The sequence below is a fragment of the Rhipicephalus sanguineus genome, chromosome 5, assembly GCF_013339695.2.
Source record: "Rhipicephalus sanguineus isolate Rsan-2018 chromosome 5, BIME_Rsan_1.4, whole genome shotgun sequence".
In the NCBI taxonomy this organism is placed as follows: domain Eukaryota; kingdom Metazoa; phylum Arthropoda; class Arachnida; order Ixodida; family Ixodidae; genus Rhipicephalus; species Rhipicephalus sanguineus.
The window spans coordinates 202147689-202171038 of NC_051180.1; the positions used below are offsets into that span (position 1 = coordinate 202147689).

Sequence of the window (23350 nt, forward strand, 5' to 3'; positions counted from 1 at the left end):
ACAAGGTTTGCACAAAATCACAATTTTATCTTACCTCTAGTTAAAACTAACTATGGCAAACAAACAGCCCACTTCACTGGAATCTATTTCTGTAATACTATACCTTCAGGAATAAAAACCTCGGAATCAATCGGCATATTCAAAAAAGATATGAAAACTTTCCTCTCATGCATTCCATAATCTGGATAGTTTTGGTCACTTCTATTACTCCCGCTCCCTTTCGTGCCTTCTCACAACCTAATGTTAACGCAGCATCGCATCATCATCCTACATTGCTGATATCAGATGTCTCTGTTTAGTTTTCTTTTTCGTAGTTTATTTTTTAACATTTTTCACCATGGTAATTATCTGAAAACTGTTTAGGAGAGTTGAATTACCTCTATTTTTGATGTTGTCTAATTTTAGTTTTTGTTGCTACTTTCTGCTAATGATTTTCTTCAGTAGAACTCCTTTTTTATTTTTTACCTGCGATGTATTTTATTACCTGTTTTCTGCACCACTGTTTGCTGCACCAATTAATTGTTTCTATATTCACTACTGTAGGAGGTCCCGATTCAGTCTCTGACTATGGGACCTGCTTCTGTATACACAAATTTTGTAATTGATTCGATAACTAAAGAAAACGATTTCTGATTCTGATTTCACCTTGCACATATTTGTCATGTACGTGCGTCTTCATCCCTTCTGTGACGTGTCGCAGAATATTTGCAATATTTTTGTGCTTCGCAGGGGTGAAATTATTTGCGTGCCATGTTTTAGACGTGTTTTCGTTCACATTGCACGTATTTGCACAGTTCGTGCGTCTTCACCCTCGCTGTCACGTGACTAAATATTTGCAATATTTTTGTGCTTTGCAGGATGCAGCCGTTGCCCACAACGAGCAGAATGCTGTGTGCCCTGGCGCGTACAACGCCTGCCATCTATCGCTTCCGTTGGAGCAGCTTCACAGAAAGGACTGTACGAGATATGACAACGCGGCTGAACCTGTATTGGACATTTTGTAGGGAATTCAATGGAAGAAAGCAGAAACTTCATATGTATAGAAAAAATAAAACGTTTCATTGTCTCACTTTTGTCTTTCGTTGTCGCATTGAATGCGAAAGCAGTGACATACGCATGACTAAATATTCTTTTGCGTGTTCTTTTCCGCGGCATTTGTTGGTCACCGCGGAAAGAAACACGCGAAAAATGTATTAAGTCTTGCGGAGAGTAACAGTAGAAAATCATCCCTGGGATAAAAAGTTCATCCGAATGGAGCGTTTGAGTGGACCGACCGTCGGTCCTTGCGAGGTGCAACTGCGAGGACTAACGGTTGCCCGGTAAGGTGTAAATGTGAGGACCAAATGTTAGTCCATTGAGGTGATCTGTGGGGACTAACAGTTGCCCGGTAAGGTGTAAATGTGAGGACTAAATGTTAGTCTATTGTGGGGACTAACTGTTACACCCGGTGCCGTTAGTCCTTAAAGGGATTAATGGTTGTGGCAGCCCCATTAGTCCCCAAAAGGACGAACCACACACCCTTTTAACACCCTTTTGCCTTAGAGTGTAAGTCCAGGAGGCTAGCAGTTATTCCTTATCTACATAGGACCTCGCATGAACTTAAGCAACAGGTAATGGGTTTATTGTAGATGTGCTGTCTCGGCAAAAAATAAACTGCAATCAATTTGTTCACGCATCCGCAAGGAACTTCCACAGTGTAGTGTTAAACACAACAAATATTTGTAGACTGCGCGATGGGAGTCGTGTACGTGGTCCCGTTTAGATGTGGTGATGTATACATTGGCCAGTCGGGACGCTGCATCAATGTGAGTCTAAGAGCGCACTAATCAGCGGTTAAATCTTCCGAAGCTTCACATCTTGCAGCACATTGCAGGGAGTGCGGCTGCTATCCTGTTTTACATGGCACCGAAATAATTTTCGAAGCAGCAGTCAGCTAAGGCGAGAGATGACTGAAGCATTTCACATAAAAAAAGAGAGGAGATCAGTGTGTCAGCCAACCTTCAGTTTTGTTGCGTGAGAAGGAGTTTGTTCTCCTTGATTGCATTTCGTGGTAGCTTATCGCCATAGTCAACCATAATTTTCTTGACACGCGTGCGTCGATCAGTTGTTTGTTGTATTTATATGCTTCCTTGTTCAATACATCTTTTAGTTGCGAGTAAGCGCTTGTCCTGCTGTCCCCCCTTTTTTCGTCTTCGTCCGTGTGCGCTCAGATCAGTCAAACCATGCATTTCAACCAACTAGCCCAGTTGTCGATTCTCTTGTGCTGGATTCAAAACTCCTCGTGGCTGGGAAGCTCGCCAATCTTTCCTCATGAACAAATTCTACAGTCTTCACTCCGGCATGAACGAAAGCATCGGACGCGTTGCCTTCATTTCTGTGTAACAAATTTAGCCCCGCCACGATGGTTTAGTGGTTATGGCGCTCGACTACTGACCCGAAGGTCGCGGGATCGAATTCCGGCTGCGGCGGCTGCATTTTCGGTGGACGCGAAAATGTTTGAGGCCTTTGTACTTAGATTTAGGTACACGTTAACGAACCCCAGGTGGTCAAAATTTACGGAGCCCTCCACTACAGCGTCTCTCATAATCATGTCGTCGCTTTGCAACGTTAAACTCAAGGTATTATTATATTATTATTTTGTAACAAACTTAGTCACACTGATGCGCACTGATTTTCATTTTCTCTAATTCCTTTTTTTGTGTCATAAATACTATACTACGGTTAAAACATACACGTATTGTCCCCTGCACTTTCCTTAGTTTGATTGTCTGTTCGTTTCACAAGGCTGCGTCAAGAAGAATTCAATACAGTCGAACCCCTAAATAACGAAAACGCCGGGGAAGCGATTTCTCTTCGTTCTCGTGAGAATTTTGTTTCAGCGAAAATAGATAAGGACGCACACCAATTACATCCCGCAACCAAAATATATTTAAAGAAATCGCTGATTTTGACCTGTTTCACGTTGCTTTGAAAGAACTTGACGGCTCGAGCCTCGCAGCTTTCTTCTGCCTTTTGCAGCTTCGGTGATAATCCAAGACTTCTCCTGAAGCGTCAAGAACATACGCGTTTTAATAGGAGGCGCCATCTGTCCAAAAGGCTAAAGAACTCTGCACGTTAGCAAAGCGCGGGAGATCTCGGCGCGCGCTCGGAAACACGCGCGGCAGCAAGCAGTTTGGCAAAATGTCTGTCGGCATGAGGTCACTTTCGTGAATGTCGTCACTTCAGACGTCATGTGCCTGCGTAGTTACCAACAGAGGTGTTAGCAAAAAAATGGTTCTCAGCGAAAAAAAGAATTCTTGCTATCATTATTATCCGACCGAATGTAAACAGCAACTGGTTGCAGCGATGCTTGTCGGCGGAAATGTATGTGTCCGACTCCTCGAATAAGTGGTGCTGCAGTTTTCAAACTTCTGGGTTCGCAACTAGCCGTTGGGTTGAAGAAAAATATGGCTGATCCCTCTGTGATGGGAATTGGTATAACACGAAAGTGAAACGTGTCTTCACAGACGTAGTTGAGCGTTTTTTGTGCATTCTTTCGCACCAAGCGTGAAGGAATTAATGCTGCAGCAACAAATTCTAATGTCACGCGAAGAACAGCAAGCAGCTCGAAACTTGCAATGCGCTGCTGAAGCAGAAAGGGCGCACGGAACGAACATACACAGGATGAGAGCGAGCTGTCACAGTTGTAACTTATTTCTGTGCAAGGAGCGCGCTCCTGTCGCAAAAGCGGCCGCTGTAGCGAGCTAAGTGACCTTCGTCCCGCGCACCCGCGCACGAGCAACCGGGCCCTGTAGAGGCGCGCGCTCATCCGCGTGGAGCGACGACCTTTAAAGCGCGCTCTTACACTCTTCGAGCCCTTCGCACCATCTCGCTAGTGATAACAAAAACACGCTGATGTACCACCAGTCTTTGAGTACCGCCCCCGGCAAATGGTGTATACAAATAGCGCGCCGTTAGCGTGGCAAGGAACTTGCCCTCTGTGGCCGAATCGTTTCGCACCTCGCGCTGACGAGCGAGGGATTGTAAGTTCAACTCCCGGTGAGGGAACTTTTCTTTTGGTTTTTTTTCTTTGCCAACTGTTAGTCTTTATATTTTACAACGTCATATCCGTGACGGTAATACGTCAGTGGAGCCGTGGTGGACCCCGGCAGAAAACACTTTCGTGTTAAAAAATGTCGCTGATGACTGCCTGAAACTTTTGTGACTGCTGGGAGTGCTTTTTTCAAATCTCTTCGCTGTCGTGAGGAGGCAAATGCATTCAAGTCTGTGGACGCTCGCCGGGAACGACAGATTTCTTTGTTGCCGCGAGGATTTCGTTCTTGAGGGCTTCCGTTATCGAGGGCTTCAACTGTACCTTCATTGCCAACCTGATCTACTATAATTATGACAGTTATATTCTGCGGCAACTGTAATGCAGTGCTTTCTTTCTACTGCAATATAGCCACTCTCATGCACGCACACCAAGTCAAGACAGCATGGATTGTCACCTTACGCCCGGCAGGAAGCATGGTTTTTCCAAGGAAGTAACTCAAGAATTATTACGAAGTTAAACTGATTTATCGCGCAATCTGCACAATTTACTGCCAGGCCCGTCGTTGTGACTGAGACCTGACTTGCGACTTTGTTGTTTGTATCAGCATATGACGCCATGCGGAATGGCTTGGCTACTCTTGTTTGCACTAAAAAAAGCCGTTCTCATTTGCAGGCTATGGGCTTAGTGCAATAGACGGGACCAAACCAGGGTACCGGTGGCGCGAGAACAGACGAAAGCCCCACAGATAGCGCGACAGCCCGGATACCCTTGGAGGCCATCCTGCTCCTTCTAGACGTTTCGTGGAATTCGCCCCGATATCGAAACGACCCTGCTGCAGAAAGCAGCGCCGATATCGCCTCGTCCTTGACTTTCTTGTTGGTTTGGTGCCTGGAAAAGAAGACTGCAGCATGGATTGCCGCGGAGGAGGGATGCCTTCACCGAAAAACACCCAAGGAAGCTCCAAGCGGAAGGTGAGTGCATGATTTTGGTCAAGACCGTAGTTGCACGTCTGCTGTTGCGTCAGTTACGTCGATAACGATTGATAAACATGAAAATTAACTGAAGATGCATATGTTAAACTAATGCTGCACAACACCCTTAGCTAGAATATGCCCTTTCAGTTTGGGAGCCATATCATAATATCGCGGCACATTCGCTGGAAGTAGTGTCCGCTATATACTTTTTTAATTACAACGAAATCATGGATATAACGAAATGAAAGGTAAGCTTAAGTTACCTAGGCTTGCTTCCGCTCGTGGAATTATCCCTTTGCAGCAAACCATTTTACACCCTGGCATTGGGACACTTTTGTAAGTGATCATTTAGTAATCTTAGTGTGCGAGCTTATTGCCTCAGGAATGAAAAGACGCAACAGGGTTTCATTGCGCGCTTTGAGCGCTTTCTCTCTCTTTTCGTCCCAACGAGTTCGCTGAAAGCTACAAAGGTGGGAGGGAGGGTGGGAGGGAGGGAGGTCTTCGTGATGCCAAAATGACGTTGCGGAAAAAGAATTGGAAACTGGGGGCGCGCTGCTCGCCGCGGTCCAGCCAATCAGCGGCGACCCAAGTGGACAGTCCACAAGGTGGATACATCGAGAATAGCTCCCCAGCCCCTGCCGTGGCCCCTGCCCCTATTACACAGTCGGACCCGTCTATCACGGAACTTGTCCAGAGAAGAGTGAGCGATTTTTTGCTGCGTTTGAAACGCAAGTGTAAATTCTCTGGCGCGTGCAACGCTATATTTTGGCTCCCACAACGCTCTCTGTTTTGGCTTTTACAGTGTCTCTTTAGGGGTGTTTTACAGTGCCCAGAACACGTTTACACCTTAGAAAAAAAGGAATTTTGACGAGTCAGAACACCCATATTGTAGTTTATTGCTGTCTGAACGCTTAACACTGAAACGTAAAAGGTATACCAGTCAGGAATCATCACATTACATCATCACCGAAGGATAGAATATCGCACATACACGCACTGCCATACACACAGACACAGCGACGTACAACACCGCATATAAGGAGGCCGTTCGCGCTGACACATCGATACACGGACCATATGGCGTATAACAGCCCTTATATCTTGGCTGGCCATTCAGTGCCGGTGGGAATATTCATTTTTGCATGGTTATGCAATCAAAGTTCACAGAAAACGTGTGAATTTATGTTGAGCTTGTAAGTAGCTTAATTAAACCAGCGCCAACATATCGGCCTACCGCTGCAACGGAGCCGGCGAGTCGCGGCCGCAGCTGATTTCGTTCGCTCAAACTACGGCTGAGATCAGCACGTTCGCTGTGCGCGAAAACGCCAGTCACGTGGTTCTTTTTGTATTTCGCGGGCTTTCTTTGCAGCTTGGAAAAAATGGTATACTTGAGACTTTCTTTATCGCAAATAATGCATTGGGGGGGGGGGGGGTGTTCTGAAGACACTCTCGAACTTTGCAAGTCGTATTTGTTGCTTAAAGTCAATATTTAGCAATTTCATTTCATTTCATTTATTGACCCTAAGAGCCCGAGAGCGAGCATTACACAGGGGCGGACACAATACTTTGTACAACGAACAAAGGAAACCTACAATGAAAGAAGTAAAACTACGGAAAAATAAAAATGCAACAAGCAAGCATAATGCAAATGCAATGTAAAAAAGGCAAACACAGTTCAGTAATGCAAGGTCGCGTAGAGTACAATAGTTGCGACCAATATATAGTGCAATCTAGCAAAAAAATCACAGCATATCCACGGAGTGAATGATGATGAGTGGGCGAAGCTGCGGAGGTTCATCGGTAAACCGTCAATCTTCCATGAATTCTGCCCAGTACATCATCACCGACGTGAGATCGGGCGCGTTTATACTAAAGGTTCGATGAGTTATGACGACTTGCAGCGCACTTTAATTTTACATGTACGCTGTGAATTTTCATTGTTTAGAAAACCATTACTTAGAAAACATCTGGCGTCTTTCGTTAAGCAGCTGGCGTCTTTTCGTTTTGCTTTAGAAACATCTGGCGTTCTTTCGTTTTGCTTTTACAAAACATCTGGCGTCTTTTGTTGGTTTATTTCATCAATCAACGGCGTTTTGAACAAAATTTTTATTGTTTAATCACGCACAGGAGAAATCTCACCAGGCACTACCTTGGAGGTAAAGAATGGCTGCTAATGGGAATGAGAGACAGAAGAAGTCGGCTTTTAGCTAACGCTGCGAATTTTTTATTGTTCAACAACGCACAGGAAAAATCTCCCACCGGCACCACCTTGCAGGTCAAAGCGTAAGACTGGTTACATACTACGCTACGAGGGACGAACGGGTGCCGCTATAAGGAGCTTCGCCCCTAAAAGATGGTTGATCCCTCCGTCATATGAACCGGAATAACACGAAAGTAAACCGTGCCCTTACAGATGTAACTGAGTGTTTGCTGTACATTGATATAAGAGAGTTTGTACAATGTATATTGATGTCTGGCAGCTATAGCACCGTTTAACGTGGATAAACCCACTTTGATGATTGGTGGTACATCTCCATCCCGACGACTAACGTCCATGTTAAATGATTAAACAAACCCTTGTGGTAGCTGTAGTAGTTAACGGTGAAAGCGTAATCAGAGTACGAGGTGTGATAGCCAGAAGAGCGTCGCATATTGGACACAGAATTTGGTGGCCATCCCGCGGCATGTTAAAATGTGCTTGAACACCACGGCCGGACTAGAGGGAAACGCAAAGCGCGTCGTGCCGCCTCGGTAGCTCGGGCGCGATTTTTTTCGGGGCGAGCGCGTGAACGGGTAATGCGGTATTACAGCCAGGTGAGGCAGGCGCGCGTCGCAGAGCTAATTTTGGTTTGATTAGCGTGATGCTATGAGCGAGGCCGACGCTTTTACGACGCTTTAACGACGCTTTGGCTAAGACCGCCACCTCGCGGTGTGTTAAGGCATTGACCAAATTAAACTTCTATTGAAAACGCGCCGAATGGGACGGACGTGTAACGCGTTGCAGGTGCTAATTGCGGAGGCCACAGTAATGACGAATTACATTACTTTACCGCTCCTAGAGGGCAACACCACCCCGCCGACCGGGAGAGTGGTAGATATAAAATGCGCGTTTGTAAAGCCTCTAGAGTCTGTGACCGTGGCGCAGTGGACAGCGTGCCCGGCATCTGTTGTTGCGGACCGAGCGGTAGTTCGTTCGATACCCGTTGACGGAACTTTTTTCCTTTGCCATCTGATCGTGTAAATTTTTTCGACGTCATTTCCGTGACGGAAATACCTCACTGAAGTCTTGGTGGACCCCGGCATAAAACACTTTCGTTTTAAAATAGATAGAATAAAAAAATTTTGGAATCAGACAATAGATATAATAGATAGAATAAAAGAAAATTTGGAATCAGACAATTCAGGTAGGTATGGAAGAACTGCTCACTAAGGTAAGTTAGTAGGGCTGATTGGAAACTAGTTAATTCTTTAATGTTTGCAATGATACGCGGAAGGGCGTTCCACTCGTTTATGGACAACACCAAAGGAGAGTAAGTATTTTTCAGTGTGAGCAAGTATTGGGCGTACCTTGTGATTGTGGTCACATCGGGCTGAAATGTTTACGGCTGGATGGACGAATTTGAGGGAAAAAGGACAGTAGCTAAGTAAATGCTGTGAAAGAAGAAGGATAATATCGAATATTTTCTGCGTGTTGCGAGCGGTAAAATACCGAATTCTTTTATGGATGATACACTATGAAAACGTGAATAGGATGAAGCAATAAACCTAGTGGCTTTACATTGAATTCACTCCAGCATGTCAGTAAGGTATGCTTGTTGCGGATGCCAGATGTTAGAAGCATACTCTAGGGATGGTTTAATGAGTGAATTAAATGCGTCTAATTTGTTGTCTCAAGTAGCCAGACGTAGGTGGCCTTTTAAAATTCCAAGCTTACGATATGTTTTGTTAGTAATCATTTCTACACGATTGTTCCATTTAAGTTTGTAATGCAGGATAACACCAAAGTATTTTATGGACGATACTATTTCAACGGGAGAGTTGCTGATCAGGTATATATTCGGCATTTCATTGGCATCTCGACTGAATTTAACATGCTTGTTCTTTTCAACGTTAATTTGCATTGGCCATTTGCTGCACCATTGGGAAAGTGTCGTTAAGTCAGATTGCAGACTTAAAGAGACACTAAAGAGCAAAACGATTTTTCTCATATTAGTAAAGCACTCTTTCACGGTAGCAAAAACACCACGCCTGCTGCGAGAAGACGCTTAGTAAGCGAGAAAACGCGCAAAAACAAAATGTGGGTGGCGACGCCACCTTGTAGTTTCCGCACCCTTCGCCGTGACGTCACATGTTTTGACGGTGCCTACAAGGGACTACGTAGCTCCTAATTGGTAAAAATAAAGTACATCGTCCTCCGAGGGGGCCATAGACTTAACATACCAAGTTTGGGGTTATAATGTTGAGACAATGGCGCCAAAATACGATAAGTACACTTTGAAATCCGTGACGTCACTCGGGAAGATGAAAATGAAACTTTGAACTTGATTTTCTCCTCTGTTAATTAACCTATGATGGCGAAGTTAACGACATTAGAGTTCTCGGGGCATAATTTATAGATCTAAACCTATTCATCATTGCTCTTTAGTGTCCCTTTAAAATGTCCTTCTTGTTGGCTATTTCTTTATATATTATGCTGTCATCAGCGAAAAGTCGTACGGTAGACTGCATGTTAACTGATATATCGTTGATATAGATTAGAAATAACAGCGGCCCTAAAACTGACCCTTGTGGAACGCCCAACTTGACCTGCGTCAGTTTGGATATGTAGGAGTCGATTTTAACACACTGAAATCTTTCAGTTAGAAAGCCTTCAATCCACGGAGATGTTCTTTTTTTTATCAAGCCGGAGAATACGTAGTCTTGTTACAAGACGCAGATAAATGACGCGATCAAACGCTTTAGAAAAATCAATAAATATTGCATCGATCAACAATGAAGTATTGATGGAGTTGTGTAACTCGGTAACTAGCTCAAACAGCTGAGTGTTACAGGATTTATGTTTCTGAAAGCCAAGTTGGTTTTCAAACGTAGATTATTGGATTGAAGGTGAGACATTATGTGGCTGTATATGTTCGAGCATCTTACAACAAATGGATGTCAGAGAAATAGGACGGTAATTGTTAGCGATGTGCTTGTCTCCAGATTTAAAGCGAGGAATGACATTCGCAATTTTCTAGTCATCAGGAAGACACCCAGCATCCAGTGACTGCTGAAATATAAAGATAAGGGGTAGGATGACTTGTCTGACGTCAGCTTCAAAAGCTTTGCGCTGATACCGTCCGGACCCGGACAAGCTTTGCACGGTAGTCTCTCTATGGCACGTGCTACGCCGGTTTCTCTTATCGCGATAGGTTGAAACACGTGCATCCAGTGGAGGCATCGGTGTTTGTAGCGGCATCTCGTCGGAGAAAACCGAAGCAAAAGGCTGACTGAAAATTTCGGCGGATTGTTCTACCGACTGTAAGCCACGATTTTCACATTTAAGTTTTACGCCGGTTTGCTTCTCTTTCGGGTTTATAACCCGCCAAAATTTTCCAGGTTCCGTCGTCATTAGATTGGGTAGACTGTAGGTAAAGTATTTGTTTTTAGCATCATTTATTGAGGATATTGCTAACTTTGACAGCTCTTTGTAGTTCACCCAGTCTGACTCACTTTCTCACCTCGGAGCTTTTCTAAACGCCAGTTTCATTTTGTTAATAGCTCCGTTCGCGTCACGAGTAAACCTGGGTTCATCTGCTTTGGACGAGAGAGTTAATTTTGGCGAAAATGTTTGAGGCCCGTGTACTTAGATTTAGGTCCACGTTAAGGAACCCCAGGTGGTCGAAATTTCAGGAGCCCTCCACTACGGCGTCTCTCATAATCATATGGTTGTTTTGGGACGTTAAACCCCAGATATTATTATTATTAGTTTTGGCACGCAGTTATCTTCCAGTTCCTTAAGGAAGTTTTTAGGCAAAGACCAGTTGTCGTTAACTGATCGATCAGCGAAATCGTGAAGGTAACGAGCCACCAATTCCGCAAACACGTCGTTCATTTTGGTCATGTCTGCGCGAGCATAGTTAAGAATCATTTTGGTTAAGTTGGTTCCCAAGGGCGGGGTACGGCCTTGTCATCACTTATTTCCTCAAGAACAAGAGCGCTTCCGTATTCAGGATGGTTAGTTAGTATCAGATCAAGAATATTTTCGCCACGAGTGGGTTCTTTTACCAAATGCGACATGTTATGAAAGTGCACCGTATGGAGAAAATGAAGCAAGTCTTGGCGATTACTGTTACCCAGAACAGAAGATGCTGCCCAGTCAATGGATGGATAATTGAAATCGCCGGCCAAGGCCGGTAACAAATTGCCGGTAAGGAATTTGGGAACTCGTTTGTGACTCGTTCAAGGGCGTCATTAAGAAGATTCACGAACTCGGGCCGGCTCTCAGGAGGTCGGTGAACCAATAACGCAGTGCACGTGGCTGTGACTCGTAGCTACCCAAATCATTTCAAGCGGTGAGTCGATAGGAATAAAAGACGGTTACAACTCTTTTTTGACAGCAAATATCACGCCCCCGCCCCGCGACACCTTCCGGTCTTTGCGGAAAACAGCGAATGTCTTTGGCAGCGATAGTTCATTATCGGCAATATGCTCAGTGAGCCACGTTTCAGTACCGATTAGGATATCAGCATCGCATGTTCGAATCAGTATCTTTATAGCATCAACCTTGTTAAGTAGGCTTCGAAAGTTTGCCAACAACAATGACACTTAATGCGCAGGAAGTCTTCGCAAAAATAACAGCCACTTCGACAATCTTCGCAAAAATAACCAGCCACTTCGGCTGGTTATTTTTGCGAAGATTGTGTTTCCTTAGATACTACAACGACAGACTCAGGCGAACAGTCATACCGGTAGATGCCGTTTTGCATGTGTAGTGTGTTAAAACGGAGCGAAAAGCGCTCGCTTTCTTTGCGGTTTTGCTTGGCGAAGTCTCGAAGCCTTTTACGTGCTTGCTGTATCTTAGGTGAAAAGTCTTCTTCCAGCCATACTCTTGGTGATGCTAGGCTCTATAGCTTGAATGCATTGCGCACTTCAGTTTTTAGGAGCTGGCTCGCCAGGTTCTTAAGCTGGGGCGAAGTCCCGCGCCGTACGCGTAACCTTAGTTCCAGAGGCGACCGCTACAGGCGCAGCTCGCGCGAAACAGAAGTCTTCTTCCTCTTGTTACAGTGTACTAGAAGGGGGCAGTGGAACGAACGGAGCGGCCCCGCCGCATGTTGGGTGATGCTCCGACGGGCGATCGTAGCGGCGGCGCTGTAGTCACTTTGTACTGAAGCTGTGGAGAGCGTCTGCATTTGGCGCGCGCTACTCGCAGCCTACAAAAGCGTGTAATTGCGCGTTTTGAGCGCGTTTCACACATTACTAAGCTTTAATCAGTGTCTTAACGCCTGCTACACCCTGTGGTGCACGAGTGAATATGCAGGCATGCCAAAATTGCTCCGAGATATTCCGTTTTTGGAGTCTGCCGGCCCCCAAAGAAGGCGACAATCGGATTATGCACCTAGCTCCTCACTGATTGCTGTGCGGTTTGCAAGCAACACTTCGAGCCGCGCTACACTATAAGTGACTACGAAGAAATGAAAAACCAGCGACGAAAGCCTACAATTCTTCTGCCGGCAGTCTCTACGATGTCCAGAGCATTACCTAGCAAAAATGCCAATAGAATTTTCTATTGGTCTTATAGAAAAATCTTATTTGTTGTATAAGTGCGCTATTGGAGCTTTATAGGTCTTATTAGAATTCTATTGTCACCAATAGAGACCAATTGACGACATCTATTTGTCACCGATAGGAGCAATAAATTTTTTATTGGTGCCTATAGCTGGCAGCCAAGGGCGTCCGCAGAACTTATTGCAGGGGGGTGCAAGGCTGGGGGGGGGGGGAGAATCCAGCACTGACAGCTTTCACTGCCGTGACATGACCTGCAAGATTAATCAGTAGTGCGCAACGTGTGAAATTGGTTGGAAATAGAGAACGCTGGGACCTGAGTATGTTAATCAAGCCGTGTAACACATTGCTTTGTTTTTTTTATTATTGGCGCCAGTATGCCCTACAGCATAAGTTAAATAAAAAGAAAGAGTTCAGTTTCGCTGATAAAGGCCAGGAGCGGTCGATGCAAAGGCCCGTGCGTCCAGCGCGTTAAGTCGGGTGGTCGACCGGGGCGGTAGTCAAGGCCTCGTAGGTGGCGGGTGCGAGCCTTGTGAAGGCCCGGACAGGTCCCAACTAGGTGATCGATCGTTGCCTCTGTGGCTGGAGCAACGCAGAAGGGGCATGTCGGTAGGGGAGGCTGTGCACCGGATGTCCATGCAGCCCGGATGGCAGGAGTCAACGCGGCGCCCACACGAATCCTCCTGAGCGCAACCTCCTCTCGGCGAGTTAAGCCGCCGGGAAGGTCCGATCCACGCGGAGGAATGACGCGTGGAGCGCCGGAGGGTTTCTTTGTGCAGGAGCAAGCTGTCCTTTTGGGACAAACGAAGTAGAGGCAGCGGGTGTTGAACTTCCGCTGGATGGCAAGCGGCATCTGCGGCCATTTGAGCCAGTGTAGACTGACGGGTCCACAATACTCGGACAGGGCAGGCGCACGAGTAAATTAGTCGGCGCACATCGGAAGCTTTATCGAGGGAGCTGATCACTTTTCGCAACTCTCGAACTGCCTGCGTGGAGTCCGTATAGACAAGCAGCCTATTGAGTGACAAGAAATCCACCTTGGGTATCATGAATGTTAAGCCGTCCCGTACAGCTGCGAGTTCCGCCAACACTGATGGGAATGGTGGCTCTGTAACATAGGAGCATGTATGTTGCGTTTCAGGTAGCGTGGGGCATACGAGGCTGGTGTGCAAAACGCAGCTATCGATAGCTGCATCTACGTATACCGCTAGTGAGTCGTCGATGGTAGTGACGACGGCTTCCTGTTCAACTTGTCGGTTGGATTGTCGCAGGCGAGTCAGTGGTCGGTTGTCGCTGGCCTGTGCCTTGAGCCGTGGTGGAATTTCTGGCAAGGGTGTAGCAGGCTGTGACAGCGTTGAATTATAGTAGTGAGCTACCGCACAGAAAAATATTATCCGAAATTCCAGGGAGGGGCAGCTGCCCCCCCTTGCACCCCCCTCCGGACGCCCATGCTGGCAACTCGAGCTCCAATGCGCTCGACTGTTCAATGAGTAACCTGAGTACAAATAACTCTATCACAACCTTTATGTTAGTGACGGCTGAGTTCTGCCAGTTTTGCTCTGTTTCTTTAATGTCGAAAGGCTACCTTGTTTCAACAGCGTGCTTCCGCGCATAGGCGTGCGCAGGGTCCCCATGGGGGGGGGGGGGGGGGGGGAGGGCGAAGTCGGGCGAATGTTCTTCGCAGCACCCTCCCCCATCCCTATTAAGTCAATGTATGGGGCAGAATTGTGGCGAATTGGGCCTGTTATCATCTTGAACACTTCGCAGCGCAGAAAAAACAGACACAAAGAAAAGGACACCAGACAACATACGAGCGCTTTTATATATTGTCTGGTGTCGTTTTCTTTGTGTCTGTTTTTTCTGCGCAGCGATGGGACAGACTTTACGCCCCCCCCCCCTCTCTTAGGTGACTAGCCCCCCCCCCCTTGCGCACGCGGCTATGCGTGCGACCTCTAGGTGCTTAAAGTACCAGGAAGCCAAGCCACCTGCAGGAGCCGAGCCGAAGGCGCGCTCCGAGCCAAAAACTTCATGCATCATGGCTTATCTCAAGCATCTTAAAATGCGCAGATGTAAATATAGCCCGTCGGTTATTCTGCCTAAATTCACTGCAACCAGTTCTCCTTTTCAATGGACAGCTTATATTGCACTTTTCCTGACCTATCGATGCCATTGCAAAAACTTCTTTTTCACAATGCATGTTTTGTATTATAATTTCGTTGCTTTATCTGTAAAGTGTCAAAAGTGAAGCCACGAGGGGCGGTGGTGCTCTACGCTTTGCGATATTATGTTTTTATATATATATATATGTGCATATATATTTACACGCACAAATACGGGCAGTAAAGTGTCACCTCCCCACCCGGCGCCAATAACAATATCCACGCAACGCCCCTGAGGACGACCGTTATTTGTACCGGTCGAGTTACCATTGACTTCCAATACCTTTGAGCCCTCGTAATGTCGAAAAAGTCACATTTGCACAGGGCATTTGTAAAGATGCGCACCGTACACACAGCTTGGCCAACGCGCGGTAAATGTTCGGCGTGCTTTCGCAGAATATCAGCACACAGCTCTCTGAGCACAGTTAAATTCCAATAGAGCAGCTCAGTTACTCCGAATAAACTAGACGCTGAATCACCACTAGAAGAGCATTAAAACAGAAGAAATCAGAATAAGGCCCGCCCTTTGTGTTTCCTCTGTCTTTTTCTTGTGGTGGTCGTTCAGCGTCTAGTTAATTGACAGTAATGTAACTAGCCCAGCAATGAGTTCGGCTCAATTACATTGAGATCGTGAATCTTCACGGTCGGTATCAGCCCATTTTCATTTTTATATTTTGCGTACCTTCCAGCAGTCACTTCAGCTACAAGAACTGATTTGCAGTATCTCTCAAGGGCATTTATGAAGCAAGCATTCATTAAAAGCTTTGAAGTTTCGTCCATGAAGGCTTACGACGACAAGTCCTACGCTTAATAATGATAGACACGCTACGAAAGCCGCATCAGTAATAGTGCCGATTAGCCGGGTGCCGCCGACGCGCCCAGCAGTTCTTGCGCGCGGCACCGCGCGGCTTCAGTACCGAGCGACTGCAGCGCCGCCGCTACGGTCGACGCGGAAGGCATCAGGCGGCGAGGCGCGTTCACGCCACTCGACAGTTCTAGTACACTCTACTCTTGTTCTTCGAGAGCCTTGATGATGATAAAAACGCATGCAAAAACCGCATATAGCATAGCCAACTGTAGCATGCGGCGCTCGCTTCACGCCAGCGCGTGCTCTAGTTTGATAGGAGACCGCTAGAGGGCCACAACTGCGCGCTTCCTCTCTTATTCGGCAGTCGTCAGTCAGTGCGCTTCGATTCTAATAACATGAACGAAGAAGACAAGGCGGTGGAGCGGAGGGCTCGCAAGGCAGCAGCGTCGCGGACTCGCCGCCAAGACCCTGCGGTGAGAGCTCGCGAGGCCGCAGAGAGACGTCAGCGTCGTGCGGACCCCGAGATACAAGCCCGCGAAGCCGAAGCATCGCGGAAGCGGCGGCAAGAGAGCCTCGAAGAGGTACGGGTGCAGCGGCCAAGCGCCGAAAGAGGTCGCTACCTTAAGTTGGTGGCGCCGACGCGCGCTTCAAGCGCGATTTCCTCGACCACACGTTCCGCCACAGCTGCAAGGTCTGCGACCGCTTGTGGTTCGACAACAACCTGACCACAATCGCTACTATAACAACGTGCGACGTCTTTATATGACAGTAGAGGAATTATACGGGGCATTCATGGTTTACCCGATTATCTCCGAGCCAGCTCCTCAATCATCATTCACTTCGTGGATATGGCGTGAGTTTTTATTTGTAGTTCAGAAACTTAATGATAATGGGGTGATTGAAACCGCTCCGGCGTTGGCCAATCCTATATATAGGCCCGTTCAATGTCTCCGAGGGTCAGTTTAAGGTAAGAGGAGGATTCCTTCACAATGCCTTCAGTCCTTTCATATGTTTCATTTTCTGATTCAGGAAGGCCTTTGACAAGCAAGTTGTTTCTGCGAATTGTTACTGTTGTTCCTGTCTTCTACAACACCACCGAGTTCTTTATTTGCTCTGGCTATGCAAGACTTGACTCCTTTTACCGAGTTGCTCATTCCCTCGCAGTTGGATTCGATTTGAGCAATACCACCCTACGTGCTCTCAATGACTTACGTTTTGTTGAATTTTTTTCAGTAGTTCTATGGTTTCAGCATGGCATACGTTAACCAAGGAGAGAACATCGTCAATCTTGGGACCAGGGTTAGCCTCCAAATCTGCGACACAAAGCAAGAGCAAAGCGAAAGGTACTAATAGTAACAGGCAAAGTCTCAGGCAAAATACGCGGACAAGGATGGCTTCGCAGTTGAACCAACTATTACGAGCTCTTTCTCGCTGACTGCGGGCGAGGAAAGGGCCGATCCGCGCGCGATACGTGGTAACATCAACACACATCACGCATCGAGGCATAAGAGACTACAAACAATATAGGCTGTTGATCAGCGGCCAAAAATAAAAACCAAGAATGGCAGGCTAGAAAAGATCGAATGCCTACCTATAATTTTGTTAAATAATGCTAATTTACAAATTATTTATTGCAAAACAAAAATTGTCTGTAGTGCGCAAGGTGGCTTTAAGCAATCTGCAACTGATTTCACTCGCCTGCCTCTAATATGGTATTCTTTAACCCTTGACTAAAGATAGCTGGGACACTCGGTATATGTACACTTGAACCTAGGAGTGCTAGTCAGCGCCACTAGCAGCCATGACGGCGAGTGTGGAACACTCTTTTTCTGTCTGCTGCTGTCGTGACGCCAGCAGGCAGAATACGAGTTGAATAGTATTCGATTTGTATTCGTGTTCCATACGGTTTCATCACTATTCGATTCGGTTGTAAAATTCGCTATTTGCCCACCCGCAATTAAAAGCCTAGCCAAGCCAGAACAAGCTAGGTGCCCACCAGCTCTGCTGTGAATCAGCCTTGCGCGTGCAATGTTTTATTGCACATATGTCGATGATGCGCAGATCGCTTTTACGTCATGCAACCTTGCAATGTGTGAGCGACAGGTTGAGCTTAGCTTCAATTAAGGTGTCTAAATGGGCAAACGAGAATGGTTCAGCCTTAGTCCACAAAAGAGCACGTGCATCTTATTCTCCAGAAAGTGAGGCGTGGACCCCGAACCCGATATTGACCTGCATGATCAGTGGCTACCTGTGAAGACAGAATGCAAATTTTTAGTCATCGTTTAGGCATGCAAATGACGTTTGTACCCAGCATCAAAAATCTTAAAAACAAGTGCATAAGAGCAATGAATATACTCAAGATTTTGTCACGGACAACATGGGGCAATGACAAAAAATGTCTAATAGATTTGTACAAAAGCCTTATATGCACGCGCCTTGACTGCGGGTCTATGAGTTTGCAACAAGAGGCGCAATAAAGATGCTGGACCCAGTCCACCATCGAGGCATTCGCCTTTCTACAGGTGCCTTTAGGACGAGCCCCATAGGAGGCCTCTGCGTTGAATCAAATGAGCGATCGCTGCACTTGCATAGATACTACATATTCTTCGTGTCTTTTCTCAAAGTGAACGCAAACAACGAACACCCCCCACAAACTACTTGCTGTGAATGATTTGTCCAGTTCTGACCTCTTTCAATACCGTCCTTCAGTGAGACAGCCCTATTGACATCGCGTGAAGGGCCTAGCTGAGGAAATGTGTGTGTTCACTCCATGAACACCGTGTAATGGCTGCCGGTGTATATCGCCCGCTGTGGCAGTGGCAGCGCATAGAATGTGGTGTATCCTTCGAGTACGTTACGAAACACGCGCCTACTGCACATATCCGCACATACTTCATCGAACTGCAGCACAAATACACCTGTCCTGCATTCTTTACAGATGCCTCAAAGTCTCACACTTCTGTGTCGGTCCATCGTTTTCAGGTGTCCCCATTTTGCACCCTAATACAAGCATCTTCGCAGCACAGGCTTATGCGATGTTTGCGGCTGTCAAACACATTAAACAATTAAAGTTCCAAAGCGCAGTGATATACACCGATTCCCTAAGCGTAGTGAAAGCTCTGGAAACTGAAAAAAAAAAACATGGCTGATCCCTCCGTCATAGGAATCGCTATAACACGAAAGTGAAACTTGTCTTCACAGAAACATAAGCGCTGATATATAAATAAGCGCTTGTACAGTGTCTATTCGTGTTTGGCAGCTATACCACCGTTTGACGTGGATGCACCCACGTTGGCGCCTAGTGGCATGTCTCCATCGCGACGACTAACGCCCGTGATCATGATTAAAACGTTGTGGTAGCTGAAGTTGTGAACATATATTTGGATACAGCGAATCGTGAATATCACGTAAAGATGACATCAACAAGCTCATAATCAACACTGGTACCCGACAGGCACTTATTCAAAGCGTCGTCGATTAAGGAGAGAAACGGCACGGCGTGCGCTTTGTAGTAATGGATAACCGACGCCTGTGCTCATGCATACACTACCACACTGCGCTTCAGCAACACGCAAGACAGAGGTTCGTAGCTTAAGCCGCAAACGCGTGCGTCCCGCTGGCCTCTGTCTCGCTCCACCAAGGCACGACATTCGCTCCTCGAAATCATGTCCTTTCTGCAACGCGTATAGCAGCAGTTTTGTTTGTCGGTGCTCTCGCAATCGAAGTAGTCGGCGGCGAAGAAATCCCGTTGGTGCATGTGGAAGCTGCACTACTCCGATGAGCGGGCGCACGCTAACACGAAGCGAAAGGTAAAGAACGTAACTGCGTCTAGGGTGCGTCGGCGACGCCAGCGTGGCCAGTGACCCTCGCTGGTATCGAGAGGCTTTAACCATGACCTCCGATATCCGAGCACAATCTCGGAGTAAGCGCTAGTAAGTGTCGATCGTGATGCATTACATTTCCCCTCTCAAAGACGCCTACCTACACCGCCAACAGAGATCACCGTGCGAGAGCGAATGTGTGAAAGATATAAGGCGCATTCGTATAGCGTGCAGCATCTGCCAAGGTAGCTTAGTCGGTTGAGCGTCCGGCAATTACCGTCGCGGCCGCAAGGTCGTGGGTTCTACTCCCAGCGGCGGATCGTTTTCTTGGTGTTTTTCTTTCTCACACGTTGGCGTCCACTTAAGCACCGTCACATCCGTAACGGATGTGCTTGGTGGACCCCGGCATAAAACACTTTCGTGTTAAAAGCACAGAAACCCTGTCATTGTCTCGCTCTGCTCACTCCTATGCATGGTCTACATACTCAAACAGCACGTCGTAGTGTGCCTGGTGCCAGGGCACCCGAGATCCAATCCAAGGTGTTGGCGGACCAGCTAGCTGCATCCGTCCACGAAAACGCTATCCCTGCAGACGACCTAAAACACTTCCTTAAACGAAAGCTCAGGCCTTATTGGTAGATTTCATAGAATAGGCACACACAAAATAAACTGCACGCTATCAAGTTGCATCTTGGTAATTGGCCACCATTATCGAAGTCACGCCGCACAGAAGTAACAGTTACCAGGCTAACAGGACGCACACACAGCACACATGGATACCTTCCGTCTAGGGTGGATCCACCCATGTGTGAGGAATGTGGTGAACCACTTACCGTGCTTCACATTTTAATTGAATGCAAAGAAGTAGACACTGTTAGAGGAAGACAGTTTCTGTTACCCTATCGACAGGAAATGCGACTTCATCCATTGATGTTCATCGGTAGGGATCCGCTTTTCAAACGTGAATCATTGTTCGCGTTTTTAAAAGATGTACGTAGTTTTCACGTGATATACCCAGGCAATCCATAGCAAGACCTCTGAAAATATGTTGGTGCTGCGGTAGCGATATTACAGAAGGCAGCTGCCTTGCGGTCCTTGGACCCAAGGGTGTTGATGAGCCATTCGTGCTCATACCATATCCCTATATTTTTGTTATCATGTCCACTTGCCACTCATTCTCACTACACACATCTCACTTTGCTCTCATGATTTTATTACTTTTATGTTTTACGCATGTTCATTGCGGAGAATTTTAGGGCTGTGTACTGCCACCTAACATAATTACTGTTCACATCCAATATCATGTCCTGGTGCTCTTCGGCCGTCAAATGGACCTTGCCCGATAAAACAACATATACCGTGATCATCAGCCTTGCGCGACTGAGTGCAAACTGCGCAAAATTTTTTGTCTTGCTTCGTTGTTTATTCGTCATTTCGGGCAATTGTGGTTACGTACACTGGTGGCGGCGGCGGCGGCGGATAACTACGGCACCAAAATGGGCTGCTGTGATCTCATAACGGCTTTCACTGTAACAGTTGACACCCACGAGGCCAAATTGCAACACTGAACCTCTATTAATAACGCACCCACGGCTATGGTTTGCGCTGATATATTATATCTCTTGACAGTTGTTCCGCGTGCCGAATCATAAAAGTGTCACCAACAAGGCTTCGTTTCAATTCTTAGCATCTTTAATTATTACGCCCGTGACTGTGCTTTGCACTCAAAAGTTATATCTCCGGTTCCGCGTGCCAAATCATAAAATTGTGAGAGGAAGGTGTGAAAGATAAAGGCTCGTTTGTGAAGCTTCATGCAAGTGTAATGGTAAGGCAGTGGGTAGAGTGCCCGACAGCTATAGTAGGGGACCGCGAGGTCGTGGTTTCGACTACCACTAACAGAACCTTTTCTTCTAGTTTTTCTTGCCATCTGATCGTGGGCATTTTACCGATGTCATTTCCGTGACAGAAATACACCAGCGAAGTATTGGTGCACTCCGGCATGAAACACTTTCGTGTTAAAAATTTTCAATGAGAAAAGTCCATTCATATCGGTAGCACAAGCTGGAGGTCCAGAAATTATCGTAACAAAATTTTACGGGACCAGTTTTCGCGCCAATACCGCACGCTACCCGTTGGCAAAAATCACTAGCCATATCAGCAATGATGGGCTCTTTCTCGTTAAAATGTCGGATATTGCGTTTGACTAGCCCAGGGTGCCCCCATAGGAGAACGTCACGGCGCTTTCAGTAGACATCAAGAACATTCATATGCGTTTCTTGGCACAATGAGGCCTGATTTCCTTTAAGACATGATGTAGTCGTTTTTATGGAACTTCTCAGTCTCGTACCTCAGTCTACATTTCATTCAGTGCCACGTGATATGTACAGAAGGAGGCAACTTGCATCGCCTCGTGCATCGCCCCTACTCTTAGGGATTTTTTTTTCGCTCAACTAGACGCAGGTCTCAATGGCGTCATTCATGATTTCAGGATTACAAAGGCCTTATTTTTGGATTACAACGGATTACAAAGGCCTCGTTGTTAACCAGCGATTAGGGTCGTTGTTTTAAAGAGATATGAATGGAACAATAAGAGATTGCTAACCAAAGGTTCACCATGTAATCTATCTTTACAATGCCGAAAGTGTAAATGTACGCCGAAATTCGATAAATACGCAGTTTTATACAGCCACAGGAATGACGAAACGCGTTTATGGTTGAGGTCTGGCATATCGATACAGTAGTAGCCGATGCGTGAGCTAACCGTCGGTTAACTTGCATAACGAACACATCACACGTCTGAACAGTTCTCTCGCGTAGACCCCAATGCGTGCCGGATTGATAGGTATCGCCTGTTGCCTGGGAATGCGCAGATAAGTTTTTGCGCCTACCTTCTTTTCGGCTGCTCTGCGCCTTTTCAGTTTTTCGTCGGCGTTTCGGTTGTCTTGATTATCTCCTGTGTCCGTGTTTGCACGCCAAGCCTTTTAACATGTTTACGTACCGACTAGCTCACCTCTCAGTTGTTTTAAGGGTGTTGTTAGCAAAGCATCAGCTAACGTTAAACCGTTGGTAGTGGGCGCTTCTCTGTCTTCTCTTCTGCATCTCCATTTTTCAAGAAATGAAGGAAAGGCAAGAACTTTTTAAGGGCTCGTTTCTTAGACGCAATATTAATGAGAACTAACGGACAATAATGCCAAAGAAAGTATAGGGGATGTTATTCGTTCTAATTAGGATAAAGTGTGAAGAAAATCAAGTGAACGAAAAGATAAGTTGCCGCCGACAGGGACCGAGTAATCCTTTCGTCCACTTTACTTTCTTCACACTTTATCCTAATTCAAACTGAATGGCAAAATACCTTTGGAAGTAGAGCGTCGCGCTTCACATCAACCCTGTTATGGTCGTCACTTTGTCAATGACTGGCAAAAACCTTGCACTTGAGGTTCAAGGCCGCACCAACAGTGGAGCTTGTGGCTGACCTAGATCACTAGCAAGGCCCTAATTAGCATATCCTCAATTAGGTAGTATTATTCATTATGATCCTAATTAACATTATTCTAATTAACAATTAATTATGCAACATGCTGTAATTAGCAGTGTGTTAATTAGCACGGCCCTAATTAGTTAGGTTTTAAATCATAAGGGCTTGTTTAGCGTGATTTACTTAGCAGTGTCCTAATTAGTATGTTCTTTCATCTTCCTCCTTTCTTTCACGTTTAATTTTCTCTACAACTTCTTTCTTCTTCCCTTTATCTTTCTTTTCTCCTTGTATATTGTCCTCTCTCCTCGTTTCCGCC

General features: G+C 46.3%; 1 protein-coding gene across 1 annotated transcript in view; it reads left to right on the top strand.

Moving 5' to 3' along the window:
• The first annotated feature begins 4708 nt into the window (after positions 1-4708).
• LOC119395186 (NGFI-A-binding protein homolog) overlaps positions 4709-23350 on the top strand; it is a 1247109-nt gene continuing 1228467 nt past the window's right edge. The window contains exon 1 of the mRNA XM_049416112.1: positions 4709-5004. Coding sequence (XP_049272069.1) covers positions 4942-5004 — 63 coding nt within the window. The 5' untranslated portion in view covers positions 4709-4941. The remainder of the gene's footprint in view (positions 5005-23350) is intronic.